This window comes from Amblyomma mixtum, chromosome 2, assembly GCF_055824585.1.
Source record: "Amblyomma mixtum isolate Tamu chromosome 2, ASM5582458v1, whole genome shotgun sequence".
Classification (NCBI taxonomy): domain Eukaryota; kingdom Metazoa; phylum Arthropoda; class Arachnida; order Ixodida; family Ixodidae; genus Amblyomma; species Amblyomma mixtum.
The window spans coordinates 147,088,031-147,105,158 of record NC_143013.1 but is presented as its reverse complement, the minus strand read 5'-3'; the positions used below and the strand labels follow the sequence as shown (position 1 = coordinate 147,105,158).

Here is a 17,128-nt window from a genome sequence, read left to right as displayed (position 1 = left end):
CCTTCTTTAGCAAGTGTCATGTCAAAGTTAGATGCTGTACTGCGTCGCTTGGACGAACTTGAAAGAAGGCAGGAAGAACAGCTGACGAAACTAGATACTACAAACAAAAGTATAGAGCATCAAAATCAGACAATGCAAGGTATGGAAGCATCGCTAGACCTACTTTCTTCCCAATACAACACTGTCCTGCAGTCGCTAGAAATACAGAAAACCGAGCTGAAAGACATAAGAAAAGAGACTTGCGACCTAGCAGATCAACTAGCAACGTCAAACGCGCGGCTTCAGCAGTTGAAAACGGAGGTGGATAAACTGGAGACTTACTCCCGTAGAAACAATATACAAATCCATGGAATAAAACAAAGTGCTAATGAAGACCTGAATGTAGTTTTGGCATCTATTGCTGACAAACTCCAACTTCCCGTTCCTGATGAGAATGAAGTCGACGCGGTGCATAGAATCAAAGGTAAATCGAGCAAGGAACCACCAATACTGGTCAAATTTTTCAAGAGAGCAACAAGAGAAAAATGGATCGAGAAAAGGACAGCCCTAAGAGATGAAGACATTTTCATCAATGAGAATCTCACATAATCTGTGAAAAAGCTGCACTGGCTGACAAAGTGTGCCGCCAAAGAAAAACAATACCGTTTTGTCTGGGTGCGCAATGGAAGGATATACATGAGGAAGATGGAAGGGGGAACAGTAATACGCATAGATAAAGAAGAGGACCTAGCTAAGATTGCATGAACATGACAGCTAACATGTTAAATAACACTTTCAATCAGACAGCACGTCATTCCTTCCTGCCATCAGATATACACGCTGCATCCTCGCAGAAAACAAAAACTATCTCTTGCTTTCATATCAACGCACAATCCTTGCGAAATAAAGGTGACGAATTTGAATCGTTTTTTTCCACACTTAGCTTCCGTTTCAACGTTGTCATGGTCACTGAAACGTGGTATCAAAATAGTTGTGAAATACTGCAGTTGCCGAACTACAACACGCAAGTACAAATTCGCAATGACAAACGAGGCGGAGGTGTATTGATAGCAATAGAAAAATGTTTTAAATGCAGTATTCTCGCTGATTTCACTCAAATTCATGATGACTACGAAGTACTGTCCTTACAAAGTGGTAAAAATCTCTTCTCTGTTATATACCGGCCTCCTAAAAGCAATTTATCAAATTTTGCTTGCTTTCTTGATGAATATCTCCAATGGGTCTCAGATAACAACCTTAACCTAGTATTAGGTGGTGACATTAACATCGATTTTCTTTCACATTCTCCTAACAAACTAGAAGTTGAGTCTATACTGCAATGCAACGGTTTTATTAGCGTCATAAATGAACCAACACGATTACAGGCTGCAACGTCAATTGATGTGTTTTTTTCTAATTCTCCAGCTGATCATCTTAAATCAGGAATAATTAATGTCCATATCAGTGACCATCTTCCAATATACCTGATTGTTGAGTGTGAAACATCCAGGAAACAATGCGTACCTTCTGCGATAGAATACCGGCGCATTAATAATGAAACACTGAATTTCTTTCGAGGCGCACTTGCAAATGTTGACTGGAACGTTGTGCGAAACAAAAATGCTCCAGAGGATGCCTACAATGCCTTCATCGCCATATTCAGGACTATATATGAGCAAAGCTTTCCTTTTGTCACTTTCAAAAGACCTCGAAAAGCCAGAAAACCATGGATAACTGCAGAATGCCTTAAAATGATAAAAAAGAAGACGCACCTTTACAACCGCTTCATTCAAACAAAGTTACCCGATGATCTTATACGATTTAAAACATGTCGCAACCAAGTTACGTCTACTCTTCGTCAGGCAAAAAAAACAGTACATGGAAAAACTATTCAACCAAGACTTACTAAAAAGGAGCGATCTTGTGTGGCAAAACATTAAAAGAATTTTAAACCAAGGTTCTGCTGCCACTGATGTACTTGAACTTTTTGTTGATAATGAGCCAGTGAGTGGGAAAAAGCTAGCAGATAATTTTAATAATCATTTTGTGTCTCAGGCGGATGGGAATGACGATCTCACGGATGTGAAGTGTCTTGACGAACGGATTGTTTCCAGTGCATTCCTATCGCCAACAGATGCTATTGAAATTAAAAATTGCCTCTTGGCTTTACGCAACAGCAAGGCACTTGACATTGATGGTTTCAGAATTTCCCCAGTAAAGTATGTAGCCGATGTAATTAGCCCAGTGTTAGAATATATTTTTAATTGTTGCATTGAACATGCAGTATTCCCCAAAAGAATGCAGATTGCCAGAGTCACGGTTATACATAAAGGCGGAGACAAAAACGTTGTCAAATTATCGACCAATATCCATTCTTCCTGTTTTTTCAAAGTGTTTTGAAAAAATCCTGTTTAGACGAACATCTGGTTTCTGTGACAAACATAACATAATAACGCCCAGTCAGCATGGTTTCAGAAAACACTTTTCGACGGAAACCGCGCTTCTAGCTCAGAAAGAACTAATCTTAGAGTCCTTTGAAAAGAAACTTCTCACTCTTGGCATTTTCATTGATTTTTCCAAAGCATTTGACCGCATGAATCACAGAATAACGATAGCTAAGCTCGAGCACTATGGTTTTCGCGGAAAGTTTCTTCAAATAATTCAGTCTTATTTAGGTTCTCGAGTACAACATGTAAACATACACAATGACTCCTCAGATTTTAGGCATATCACTTCAGGCGTTCCGCAAGGCAGTATCTTGGGACCACTCCTATTCCTCCTTTATGTTAATGACGTCGTCTGCATTAGTAAGCTGCCAACTTTCATTATTTACGCAGATGACACCACTTTATTTTTTAGAGCCTCACATTTACAAGATCTTCAGTAACAAGCATCACATTGTCGACACTCGCTTTTAGAATGGTCTAAATGCAATTTGTTAAGCATTAACACCCAGAAAACAAAAGCTGTGCTCTTTAGACCTCGCAGTAAGCCTATTAACGGATCGCCACTTTCTTTAAGATTGGGCTCGTCACTCATCCAGATTGTTCCAGTCATCAAAAGTTTAGGTGTGATTTTTCATGAGAACTTATTATGGAATGATCATGTCGAAATGGTAATAAACAAACAGTCCAAGGTTGTCGGTATTTTATGTCGACTAAGGTACTTTATGCCGAAGCGTATTAAGCAAATGCTGTATAACGCACTTTTTTCTTCTGTTCTTAACTATTGCTTTTTGGTCTCGGGCGCTACGTCTTTTACCAACATTAATCGTTTGCACCTCCTTCAAAAAAAGCTGTTCGTAGCATTGTGAATGCACCGCGACTAGAGCATAGTGGCCCGATATTTCAGGCACTCGGCATCACCCCCGTTCCCCAGTTGTATGAAACGTTGCTCTTAAGACGGTATGAAACAAGTGTTGTTAAAAACAATTGCTTTATGTTACAGCTGTCTGGACTGAAATACAAAGAGTCTAAATACTCTACTCGAACAGTTTTCAATTGGTTTGTACCTAAGACCCGCACAAATTACGGGTATCAAATGCTGAACTTCACTCTCCCACATTTATTAAATAAGAAATCCTTATAAATGTATAGCTAAATAATGCCAACAACTGTTATATGTCTTGTGTGTTTGTACGTTTTTTTTTCTCTGAAAGTGCCCTCGTATTGTTTCTTTCGTTTGTTTTGTTAACGTGAACAAGTGTGTCACTGCCAAGCCTCTGTAGGGTGCGCCGGCCTCGTCAAGCCTTGCCACTGGCTTTTTGCCGCTGCACCCAACATCGCCATGATGTTCAATAAATATATTCTGATTCTGATAGTAGGGCACCATTGCAGCGCTTGACCGCTGCACCACTGCGCCAGGAGTTCACTCCGAGAGATATATGAATGTTAAGCAAGAGAACAACCAGCCAGCTCCGACATTAAATCATTAAAGCTATCACGTCATACACCTAAGGCAGAGCTTAGGTGTTCCAACTTTTTTTCATCTGACACGCAACATTCAGGCCTCTTGCGCAAGCTTCAAAACCCCAAGGGGCCGTTGAAACACATCGTTTGTGAGAAGAATCCTGGAAAACTATTCGAATGATATTCTGTTGTGAACATGGTTGTCAAACATTTTTAACAGCCGAGTAGCGACGAATAGTATTGCTGAAAAAAGGCAATAGGATATCGACTTGCCGCAGTGGCTCAGTGGTCAAGGCGCTCGTCCAACGAGCCGGAGTACCCGGGTTCGACCCGACCGCGGCGGCCACGCTTCGATGGAGGCGGAAAGCAAAGGCGCCAGTGTGCTGTGCGATGTGAGTGCACGTTAAAGATCTCCAGGTGGTCGAAATTATTCCGGAGACCTCCACTACGGCACCTCTTTCTTTCTTTCTTCTTTCACTCCCACCTTCCTCCCTTCCGTTACGGCCCGGTTCAGGTGTCCACCGAGATATGTGAGACAGATACTGCGCAATTTCCTTTCCTCAAAAACCAATTTACCAATATACATATCAGCTCGCCGTTCACACACTGTGTAAAAAGCGAACGATGCTGTCAACTCGACTTCCAAAGACGTAGCTCGCAGTTCTCGTAAACAGGAGTCGTGTGGTCTCGGCGCAGTTGCTGGTACTGGTGGTGTGCGCACTGCCGCTCCCGCAGTGCCCCGCCCGGCTGGTCTACACCCGCTATCTGCGCCACCGCGTGTGGTACGAGACCGGAGCCGTCTCGAGCATCTCGGCGATGGCCTCCAGCGCCGTGGAGCACATTTCGTCGGCCGTCTCGAAGGCGACCGAAGGCGGCCAAGAGTCGCCCGTCAGGAAGAAGCCCGCGCCGCACAAGGAGGCGCCACCGCCACCGCCCAAGAAGTCCGCTCCGGTTGGCAAGAAGGGGTGAGTGCATGATACATAGCGATCTGCGCTGTCGTCACCACAGGATGTTGCTGAAAGGGGCGGAGGTGGCACATGGGCGGACACTGCGCTGCGCTTCCTTCCCCATTTTTTGTGCCTGGTCGGTGCGGATAGCTTCTTGAATGCACACACGAGATACCTGCTTAGACCATTTCGCTATGTAGAAGCAGGTTTCCAGAGATACGCCTGCAGTTCTGGGTAAGGCAGTCGTGTGAGTCTCGCAAGTTGAGGTAGAGGGGAGTCACGTGCGAGCAACGCGTGTTCTCGAGGTGGGGGGGGGGGGGGGGGGGGGACGACTTTGCGGCGTCGCGAAAGCCACATATGTAGGTTGATTTAAGGCAGCGTTGAGATGTCTTAATGTTTCCAGGTTTTTCGGTATATTCGAAGACTCTCAAAGCTGCCGCTTGAGTGGGTTGTGCTCACTGTCTACGACCGAGGTATTCATAATCTCGATGCGATAATCCAAGCAAAGGGAATGCACTGCGGTAGGACAACACTCACGGTCAAAATCGCAAACGTCTTTCCTTGCTGGCGAAGTCTTTGTGGGAAATTTTTCGTTTCGCGTACGCAGCTTGCCGAAAAGTCAGAAAGGGGGGGTTTATAGACGATGCTGGGAGCTCGTACCTTTTGTGCGTAGTCTTTCGGCAGCGGTATGTAGTGCACGAATGTTGATGATGTTTTACCGCACACCTTTTTTCCGTGGTTTCGGAACAGGCGAGCCAGTTTTAGCCTCCAGGAAGGCGTTTAGTAATTTCGAATGAAAAGACGACCAGCTTTGATCCTTGCTCAACGGAGCTGCTGCGAAGGGAGATTTCCCGGCTGGCATTCTCGACCTTTTTCTGCATGATAAATTTACGGGTGCCTTGGTTTTGAGCGGCGGCCAAAAGAGGCTCTGGCCCATAACGGAGGAGGAAGTACGTTTTTCGCAGTGGCGCGTGGCGGCTGTTCTCAGGATTTAGGTTTAGCATACGCAGGTATCTCGCATTTTGCGCATTATCATTTTCTTTGTTTATTCCTGTGTGCCCGTTCTCAGTGTAGTTCCTTCATCTGTTTCGGTTGCCAGTTTATTGGTGGATGTGGACATTCACATATCCACTAATAATTTCTGTAGTGAACTTCTTTGATTTCACAATCCGCGCTAGTGCTGTAGTCGGACATTTCGGTCCGCCCGTGGAGTCGTGCTGTGTGCGTCATTCTGAATGTCTAGTAACTGGCTCAACTAGTTTAGCCGCTGCTAGCTGCAGGACAGCCATGTACCTTCTATATTTTTATTTTTTATTTATTTATTTTATTCTATATTCCGCCTAGTGCAACGCTCTTGTGCATAGCTTAAAAGTGCACTTATTTGAAAATGTTTAATTCCCAAAAACGAAACAAGAATATAGTTTCATTCATAACCCCTGAAACTAATAGATTTTTCCACAGAAAGGACGGCGCAGTTCAGTCCGTTTGTAGCATACCAGCACGTCCTTGTGTTTTGAACGACGGACAAAGGCAGAAAGGGAATGACCGATTTCGGTTCTTGATACATGGCTTCCTAATTCAAGCACATGTAAGAAGTGATAGTTGGTGTTATAAGGTTGCTGTTATGGTGGCGAGGTGTGGCAGGCAGTAGAAGCGAAGACCGCTTAGTGAGACTGGATAGTCATGGGCAAAAGAGCCCCCCACTCCCGACCTATTGTTCCGAAGTTTACCGCTCTATAAGGGCGACCTGACAGTCCTCCTCCTGTCGAGATCGGCCTAGTGCGCCCGTCTCGCCAGAGCGCCTGTACTTCGTCAGGCGGTGCCCCCATGCAGAGTGGCAAGCTTCGGAACAAGATGTCGGTGGGATCTCGCCCTTTTTTCCCAAGTGTGTACGTACACACCTCAAGTATCCTCAATCTTTGCTCGATTTCGCCGAGCACGCACAGTCGCTCAACAATGGACTTTCCTCTCGTTTTATTGCAGCAAATAAGGCGCAGTGGAGCTCTCCGACTGCAGCCTCAAGCGTCGCAGCTGCGGAGAACCCTCTGGAAAAGCGAAGCGTGAAAATTTGGATTATACCCAGGGACTGCAGTAGCAATAAATATAGACTATTGTCATCCTTTCAGCGAAACGCATATATTGATGTAGTAAATATATTTTTTCGCATTCTATACGTGCAGGGCTTCTGTTGTAATAAAGTGAAAATGAAAACTGCATTTAAAAAAAAAAAGGAGAGGACGCTGTGGCTCCCTCTCATGCCGTGCGTGCGGGAAGGGATGAAGGAGAACGTGAAAAAAGGAAGAGAAAAAGAGGCGTCACTGTGCAGGTCTCTGCGCACAGGTTCCGCGGAGCAACTCACTAAGGCGGCGGCGAGACCTGTGAGATATACATACATACATACATACAAAAATTTTATTGCAAGATATATATACACAGAACATAGCGTGTGCCCGCAGAAACGCAAGCGCTTGTGGGCGGGCCACGGCAGTCACAACAGCATGCGCTTAATACAAAACGCTGAAAGTGCACAATTTACAATCCATAAAGCCTGCCGAAGGCACTAAGAATTTTGGGTCTGGACTGGCCGCCATTGGAGAGTGAACCTAGCAGTAACTAGCAAGCAGAGGCGTAACCAGAAATTATGTTCTATGCGAGGGGGGCTAATGTTGCAGCGTGGCCTCCTCATAGAATTTGTGGAGGGATCAAACGCAAAATTAATAACCAAATTGTCATTGACAATTCCATTGTGTATTAGCTAACGCTACGCACTGTGTGGACAAGTGAAATAAGTATTTTTTTAAATAAAAGAATATATTCGTATGTCTTAATCGTGGCAGACATAACTGACACCAATGTTTCCATATTTTTGCGCAATTAACAAGAAAATATCACATGAAGTCCAGAACTATATCAGTCCGAAACCAGGAAAGCAGTGCATGCTGTTGACAAGAAAAACGTAAAGGACATGAAATGAGCAAGTAGAGGACAAATATTTGAATGAATCTTTGTCGTTCAAGAACCTTTACATTTCTGTACCGGGAAAAATCTCAATGACTCTCTCCTTATGGTGATTGGCTCCGTGGGTGGTCTCCGGGAATAGCGCGCGAAAAGTTCGCTCTGATTGTGTTTTCATTTTTCGTCGGCGCCATTTTTTAAGCAGCCGCCGCTGCTACGACCGAGCTCCCTAGCATTGCGCGCTTGTACTACGCTCTTTTAGTGCAGCACTATACCGAGTTGCTGCGCATTTCAGTGCACAAGCCGGCGTGAAAAAGGCTTTGTTCTTTTCGCGATTCCTAGAGGCAAGAAAGAAAGCATTAGAAGAAAAAAGTGGCTGCACAACATCACCTGCAAGAACTTAACCCGGACGCGTGTTCGCCAAATGCAGCCGGTACAGCCAGCGATGACAGCGCCGCCCACCGGCAGCTAGCAGCCACATTAAGGCTGGTTATAAATATTCATTCAGAACGAGGGGGATCATTTTGCGTCGTTATGCGTGTTATTGTTTTCACTTGATGGTTCCGCTCAACGTGCTATAATAGCGGCGGCAACGCATACAATGCACATACATTTGCACTCCATTTGCAATAGCATTGTGCATGCTATTGTTCTCAAAGATATGGGTCAATGGTTAGATGGGTTCTGCTTATCCCCGGCTTTATGTACTTGTATGACCACAGCAGTCTTGAGAAGTAAAAATGATGATACGATTGTGAGAACATTCATTTTATGATGATAGAACTATACTCTTTAGGATTCCGTATAAATTTGCGATTTATACCATCAAATCCGCTAGAAGATGTTAGTTCCAAATCGATAATCGGTATGACGCCTGGCAAGTCAAACATGGTGGGATCCATCACGAAATGACCGCACGGTTGGAGATCGGAATGTTGGATAACACTAGATGGAGAAGGAAATGGCATAACGAAGTAACATTTAGTACAGTGGCCGAGTGGCGGTCGGGAGCAAGTTTGCTGGTGGGTGCTATAACGACATTTCATTGGTGCTTCCAGGTTTTATTTTGTTCTAAATGCGTTTTTGATTAGTCTTCATAAACTTCAGTAGGGTTACGTTAAAGAGGTTGGATTTAGTCAACTTTAGTACTCGTTAAAATGCTGAAGCAGCTGTCTTGTATGCTGTCCAATGGGGAGGTTTTCAGGAATACTTAGAGTTCGAAAAAGTATTTTCTTTTTGTTAGAAAACCATTTTAAATATCTGTTATACCATGGAGCATGGCTATTGGAGTATACACGCCGAAGAGGAATAAGACAATGAATCAGTTAAGACACTTCATTTCGCTACATGCACCAGTTTGTTTGTACAGAGCGCTCAGATAACCTGGTAAGAAAATATCTAAAAAGGAGCCTAGTTGGCTACAAATGACCTAATGGTCTTGGAGCGTTTTGACCATGGTGCATGCGATAAATCGAACATGAAATGCAAGATATCGTGATCGCTCAGACTGGCATATGTATTACGTGCGGCATGGTATCTTCAGATGATGCCAGTACACGATGTAGACAGGCGGAGAGGCCATATACTGAAGGCCCCGCCTTCTAAATAACGGGCCCCCGAGCCATGGTCTCGCCCGACGAGTGACAAATCCAGTCTTCTAAAAACGCTGGTTTATTCCGGATGCACAAAAACCACTTTGTATGGACACAACATTGTATGACAACACTGCAATATAAATATAAACATATCTTAAACTGTTAGTTTCTAAGGAATAATGGACCACACAAACATTCTCACAAGAATCTAACAATATAAAATTTAAAGGAATATGAACTCATCATGCAGCTTCCAAAAATATAAATGAAGACACAAACCGGTGTCAAAGAGCACAAGTTGTAATGGTGAAGCGTCAACAAAGAGAACTGAGGGCCGATTTTATGAGAGGGATTAATTTGAGCTTATAGACAGTGGCAATTTGAAGAAAGCTGCTTATTTTACTATGATGAGCTTCACTGTCCTTCACATTATACAAAGGCTACCGTAGAATCCAGAATGTGTTTCTTTGCACGTAGACCTCTGAATAAAGTCATCCGCGATGTCACTGAGATTTATTTTGCGGGCGAGCTCTTTGTGCCCATGGAGAAGTACTATAAGATTTAATCGAGCCTGTCCCATTGTTGACCTGAGATACGTTTTGACCCGACGCAGGAACGAAAATGATCTCTTAGATATGCACGATGTGACTAGAACAGTCAAAGCAATTTTGACAAGCTTAGCCACCTCGGGAAAAAACCTCACAGCTGCTCACTGTTATCGCCTGGACTCCCGGACACCCTTAGAGTGAGTGCACCTGTTTTGGTCTCAAAGGAGATGCCCTCGACTTGCGTGACAAGCTCAGCTGGAACGCGTGTTTCCGTTTGCTAGCCACTGCAGACAAGCTCTATGCTGCCCATACCAACGCGCGCGCGGAGCAGCTGTTGCCATAACTATGGAAAAAAGATGCGACACTGGTAATTGCGAATATCGGTGCCCTGCCGCCTTCGGGTTTTCATGCTTTTGGAAGACAGGTTGTCCTGCTTTTCGATAACGCAGGTAATTTATTTGAAGCAATAATACCTGCCGTGTGGACTAGTTTAGGGCTTGTCGACGCCCACAGTTCAGAAGCAACGATGTCTACCGCTTGCGGTGACTATCAGGGTGTCATTTGGACAAGGTTAATTAAAGGAGAGTAATTTATTCACTTTCACGCTTTTCGATAACAGCTTGTCGGGCTTTTCGATAACGCAGGTAATTTATATAGTCCAAGGTTCGACGGAACACCGTCTGGTCAGGGCGAAGCATGATTTATTCACAAATGAAAATTGGGTCACTGACCAAGTCGAAAGATGAAAAATGACGTTTCGGGTACCACACGGGGCCCTTGTTCACAATAAGGCTGTGACAGAAGAAGGGATGGTTATATACGCTTCAGAATCTTCTGCAATCTTTTCACGTAAATATGATGTAGCGTGCCCTGATTCTTGTATAGCGTGTTGGCCGTTGTCTGGATGATTAGAGGTTCTAGATGCAGTCTTGCAGATAGGTTTCTTTCCGTTGCCAAGATTTCCACCTCATCCCAGCCTATCTCGTGGCCAGTGGACAGCACGTGCTCTGCAACTGCATTTTTTCTTCCGCTTTGCCAGGTAATTTATTTTAACGCCGGTGAGGCAGTGAGTAATTTTACGTGCCATTTAAGAAGAAACGTTGTCTTCCGCTTTGTCTGCCACTGCAAAGTGTCATGTCACTGGGACATCGTAGGTGTTGCCTTTTCTTTTCATGATGAAAAAGTTCTGAAATGCAGGAAAATAAAACCACAATTCTTTTATATTTCTCTACTGAAGTGTAACAGTTTACTCCAGCATCTATTTTTCCGGTTGCTCAACATTATATAGCAGTTGTAGTTGAGGAACTCACACCTTAATAAACAGCATTTTGCACCATTGAGACTGCATGAATACATGACTTTATGCATGATTTCACAAATGTGTGAATTATGATTTTGTGGGCCACATGTGGAAATATCCTTTTTTTTGTGCTTCTTTTGTTGTGCATCCTGTCACCTATGCCACTAAATCGTCATTCCTACTTTTGTTTTATGAGGGGAGATAAAAAAAATTGTGTAATTATTTATCGGTGCCCCAACTTTAATCTCCTTCAAGATTATGATGCTCATTTGATCCAATGCTATGGCCTGAAAATGTTTTACACTTTATTGAAGCAGTTCAGAAATTCTTGCGAGACCTAGGGTCTTTCAATGGCTGCACCCTTTCTGTTTCCGTCTACCTCTTCCTTGACCAGAGAAAAGTTTACCCTGCGGACTTTCTTCTTTGAGGGGAACAGAAAGAAGTTGCGAAGAACAAGGTCATGTGAATGGTACTGGTAAATATTCTAGGTAATGCTGTTCTTGGATAGAAATTCGTTCACACACACACAGCTTTGTGCGCTGGAGGGTTGTCGGGGTGAAGCCAATATTGTCTACTTTCCACAACTTGGGCTGTTTTCACCTTGTTTATTCATGCAAGAGTTTTAGAATCTCCTGGTATTTGCTAGCTTTTTATGGAGATGTTGAAGTTCGTCCGGCAAAGGTTAATTATGGCTGTGAAATTTGAATTTAAAAATTTCCCCGCCCCATGTGTCAAACTCATGATACCCGAACTAAGAAGGTCGGGTTACCGCCATTTTGAAGTGAACGGCTGTGTAGCATAGCGTTTGCAATCCAAGCCCAAAATTTGGTGCCTATGCACGCAGTTTACTTGCAAAATTAGCCGGTGATGACAACACCTGTAGTTCGTCTTTTGGTGTTTTCGACCTTATTAAAGCTCAGTTTTCGGTGACAGCAGTTCTTTTGTCATTAGAACATCGTAGTCTGTCTGTCACGGGTTCGGTGATTACGCATCGTCATCACCGATTCCTGACAATGAGGGGGTGGCCGTTTGATGCCCAGAGTAGCCGGTAAGCAAACGTAGTGAATGAGACAGAGGCGTGTTAAGAGGTAACAACAACAAAACAACGTTTATAAGCTCGATAAGAATGCGACCTTAGGCGTTATGTACATCCTACAAAACAAATGTGGGAAAACACATCGAATTAAATGCACACTGAATTAAGTTATACAAATGGAATAAACACTAGTCTAAACAGGTCAGAACAAAACGAGAGGCCAATTAGCTACAGTCGATGAAAGTTCAGAAGGGGAACAAACACAGTTAACAGGGGGGCGCGGCTGCAGTCCATCCACAAACACGTAGTCAGTGCGGTCCCCGAAGGCGACGGTCCTTCCAAAACAGCTTGCGGTTTCGAGGATGCGGTGCGGCGGCTCGGAGTCCCGGGAGTTCGTGGCGGCAGTGTCTCCACCGACGAGCGGACTGAAGTTCGTGCTCATAGGGCCCCTTTTTAAAGTCCTCGGGCGCTATTGGACGAGGCACTCGTGGCGTGCACAGAGTCGGTGTCAAAAAAGCAAACACCAAAAAGCGCACAAAGTAGTTCGTTCACACACTAAAGCGGCACCATGTAGGCACCTACACTTTGACACTGCATGGCCGCCATCTTGGAGGAGGAAAAATTAATGGACAACCAAAAAGAAGCCCTAGGCTTCGATTCTAGATTCGGTGACCTTGGAACAGCAAAAAGTAAAACACTTCCAAAAAGGGAGTCACGTACGCCCACAACTCCTTTCCTGCTAATGGTCAGCTCAAGACTTCGGCAGTATCGGGGGCGACCTTGAGCCGGGAAAAAGTAAGAGATACACAGAACAAGCGGCACGCACCCTCCGCTTGCGCATTGAGAGGGGTTGTCTAACTGAAACAGCGTGCATGCATTCGTGCTCTTCCCGAGACACATACAGGCTACACGGTCACACTATGTTAAAGAAACGTGGACGCACCAGTTTTATACAAACAAAAGTAATTTACAGGCTGCCGCCATTCCTGTGACACGGCCCCCCACTTTCGGAATGTTATCGGATAATATTCTAGACCCACAGAAGGCGGCGAGCAGGCCTGTACACAAATATACAGCGCGTAACATAACCACTTATATAAAACTAGCACACAACCCTATCTAAAAATCTCATATGAATTCATATGTGTCTCGTATCATTCTTATGTGTTACATACGAGCTATATGTGTCAGATATGTGTCTCGTATGAACTCGTATGCAGCCCATATGAGTTATATGTGTCAGTATATGTGCCTCATATGAACTCGTATGCAGCCCGTATGAGTTATATGTGTCAGTATATGTGCGTCATATAAACACATATAGGCTTCATACGAGTTCATATGTGCCACATATGGGCATCATATGAGCCATGTGTGTCGACAAATGCGCCTCGTATCAGCACATATGCTTCATACGAGTTCATATGTCACGTACGAGCTCATACGCGTCACAAATATAACAGATGAACACATGTGCTTCATGTATGGTAGTTCACGCGCTACGGAAATGTGACTTGTATGCACTTATTACATATGTGGCATACCTCAACTGACACGCAACACTCGTGCGTGGGTCGCGACCCCATAGCATGCTCATCATCATTTTCAAGCACTGTTGATTCCTGCATTTTGTAAACCCCACCCCTTATGTAACACCCTGGATAAGGGTCTTTAAGGAAAATAAAGTGATGTGATGTGATGAGTGCCTCTTATAGAATGGGCCTTGCTGTTTGAAACACGCGGAAAAGAAGGGATGGACAAGCGATTAACAAGTGCCCAACCAACGCATAAAAAAAACTCCTGGCCTGTTTCAAATATTTTTCTCCCTGATTCTCTGCTTGTGCCCTCTTGTTGTAAACAGCGCCTATGCAAACAGTATGACGTTAGGCGTTCCCAATGTGCTTGGACAAACGTTTATTGTTTATTTTGATTGTTTATTGATTATTGTAATACCCACAGCGCCACAAGTGGCATTACAGTGGGCTACGTTCAGCGTTCAGCTAGAAGGCAAATATTGCCTTCTGGGCTTAGTTGAGCTGTTGATCAGCGAATAACGCCAGGTATTTTCATGCAAGAGCTCCGACTGTAGTTAACAATAGGTGCGCAATGAGAGTACTACGATGAATGGTGCGGGCGCTGTGAAAATTAAAATACATACAAATATCAGATCATTCAGTGCTTATTACAGAGCACATCAAGATTCACAATATCAGTGGCAGTGCAATCGGCTGTAGTTCACCTCCTTAAACCTTACATATAAACATTTCACCTCGCACCTAACCGTCGAATTCTAAAGTAGTGGGAAGCATAGCGTAAGTCTTGTCATCCAAATATAACGAAACAGTTTCTCGATTGCGTGCGTCTACATTGCGACGTGGATGGGAGGCCTTACAAGATTGAGGATTTTCGAACGCCGCTCGAAGCAATTGGAGTTTTGAAAGATGTGACAGGGATCGGCCCGTACCAGATGGGACACGTGTGGCTGCTCAAACTCCGCACTCAAGAGGACAAGGACGCGCTGGTGCAAGCCGGCGGATTGGAGGTGAAGGGGCGGTATTGTGCCGTCATCGATCCGATGCGCAGAGAAATAACCGCGAAGATCCATTGGTTCCTTTCTACGTGCCGGATGAGACCCTTCGAAAGGTCCTGAGTGAGTTTGGGGAGGTGATCGACATCCGCTTTGAAGAATGGCGTGCGAGTGGTTTCGAGCTTGCGGAATCGACGACCCGTGTCGCTCGCATTGTCCTCAAGGAAGGCATCACGCCGGATTCCCTCCCGGACCTTTTCAAACTAGCCGACGGCCCTGCACTCGTCGTCGTGCCCGGGCGGGCGCCGACTTGTCTGCGGTGCAAACTCAAGGGCCACATTCGCCGGGAGTGCCAGACGCCAAGATGCAGCAAATGTCGCGCGTTTGGACATGAACGCATGGATTGCGTTCGTACGTACGCCGTCGTAGCCGGGGCAACCAGGGTGGCTGAGGAGACCAGCCACCTGATGGACGAAGAGGAGGCTCAGAAGGCAGCTTCCTCGGAAGATAGTGCAAAAGGCAGTACAGTGCAAACAGCGAGCGGCGAGGATAAAGCGCCAGCCGAAGTCTTGCCTAACCAGGAAGGGAAAATTCAGGCAAGCACGGCTGCGGTGAAAGAGCCAGCAGAGAGCCAAGGTCAACAGCCGGGGAGCGCCGCAGCTGCCCCACGAAACGAAGCTTCGAGCAGCGGAATTCAAGGAGCCAAAGCACAGGATTCCGGGAAAAACGACACCGACACCACACACGCCATGGACGCCCAGCCAGCGTCGACAAAGAGACGCCTGGAGAAGGCGGAGGGTGCAGTGGGGGAGCAGCGGCTCAACCAGCTCGAGAAGGAATGGAAGGTTGCAAGAGGGAAGAAAGGGAAATATGTGCGCCCTTCCCGTGCGTCATCGCTGTCGCGCGTCGACGGCGACCCTTCCCTGGAACCGAGCAGGAGTTGTGCAGGCGAGTAATCGCCTTGCTTTGGGTGAGCCCTCGCTTTCACAATGGCTCCGTGCTCGCGCCTCTCCGGCTAGCCACACTGAACGTGCGCGGCCTCGGAAGTAAGAGGAAGCAGTACCAACTGAAAAGGCTAATGGTGGAAAGGGAGCTGGATGTAGTCGCGGTACAGGAGACAAAAGTGGAGAGCGAGGGCCGCACTGACTGCATAGTGAGCCCGTTCCGTGGAGTTTATGATGTGTGCGTCAGCCACGCTGTTGGGACATCGGCCGGTTGCTGTTTGTTTTTGAGGAAATCGGCTGGGTTTGTGGTAGAAAGTGTCACTAGTTGTTTGGAGGGACGTTATGTCATGTGTGACTTTAAACACGGAGATTTAGATGTTCGTGCTTTGTGCATCTATGCGCCGACAAAAGCTAAAGAGAGGCTGGGTTTTTTTGAAAACGTTGCTGACTTGTTTAAATGCAGTAGACATCTTCTTGTTATGGGCGACTTCAACTGTGTATGCGAAATGGAGGACAGAACGCCAGCCAACACCTGCAGAGATGCGGTATATCTGACAGACCTTATAAATGAGGTAGACTTGCTGGATGGGGTCTATTTGGCAAGAGGTGGCAAGCGTCAACATTTCACTCATTATCAAGGATCTAGCCATGCTAGAATGGATCGTGTTTACATATCGTCACCACTTGCTCCTAACTGTGAGGACTATGTGGTGGAGCCAGTTTCCTTTAGTGACCACAGTTTGGTTATGGTATCACTAGGTAGAAAGAAAAGGAAAAAGGTTGAATGGGGATTGTGGAAACTCAACGCGGATTTGTTGAATGATGACGCGTTTGTTTTGGGAACGAAGGAAGAATTACACGCACTTTTAACATCAGACGGAAGGTCCATAACTGAACGATGGGAAACCTTTAAACAAAAGGTTAAAATGAAAGCAATAGAAAGAGGGGGCGAGTTGAAGCGTAATGCGCAGAAGGAAGAGAAAAGCCTCAGACAGGAGCTAGAAGCGCTGCTTCAAATAGAACCCTAACTCCCCGGTGGGTTCGGACAGGAAATACTAGCAATAAAAAGAAAGCTTGAGAAACTAGACGAAAATAAGTATAGAGGAGCAATAATACGTGCACGGGGAGAAAAGCTACTGGCGGGTGAGGCTCCAACTAAGCGTGCCTTATCAGACGAAAAAGCATACGCTAGAGTTAAAGAGATATTAGAGATGTATTACAAGGGGAAAACGACGCAGGACCAAGCTGGTATTAAGAACGCCTTTGAGGATTACTACACGGAACTGTTCGGCCACAGATTACCCGATAAACCGGGGATTGAAGAAGGTTTTCTCACAGTAATGCCTAGGCTGGACCTTGATACTACAACGGCACTCAAAAGAGATATCA

At 45.3% G+C, this 17,128-nt stretch overlaps 1 protein-coding gene and 2 pseudogenes across 1 annotated transcript in view; all 3 read left to right on the top strand.

Moving 5' to 3' along the window:
* LOC149361198 (receptor expression-enhancing protein 5-like) overlaps nt 1-4,856 on the top strand; it is a 29,027-nt gene extending 24,171 nt beyond the window's left edge. The window contains exon 4 of the mRNA XM_089569462.1: nt 4,584-4,856. Coding sequence (XP_089425588.1) covers nt 4,584-4,856 — 273 coding nt within the window. The remainder of the gene's footprint in view (nt 1-4,583) is intronic.
* Nucleotides 1-17,128, top strand: part of LOC149361191 (uncharacterized) — a 100,311-nt pseudogene that overhangs the window by 31,008 nt on the left and 52,175 nt on the right.
* LOC149361197 (uncharacterized) lies at nt 12,631-15,751 on the top strand (annotated as a pseudogene).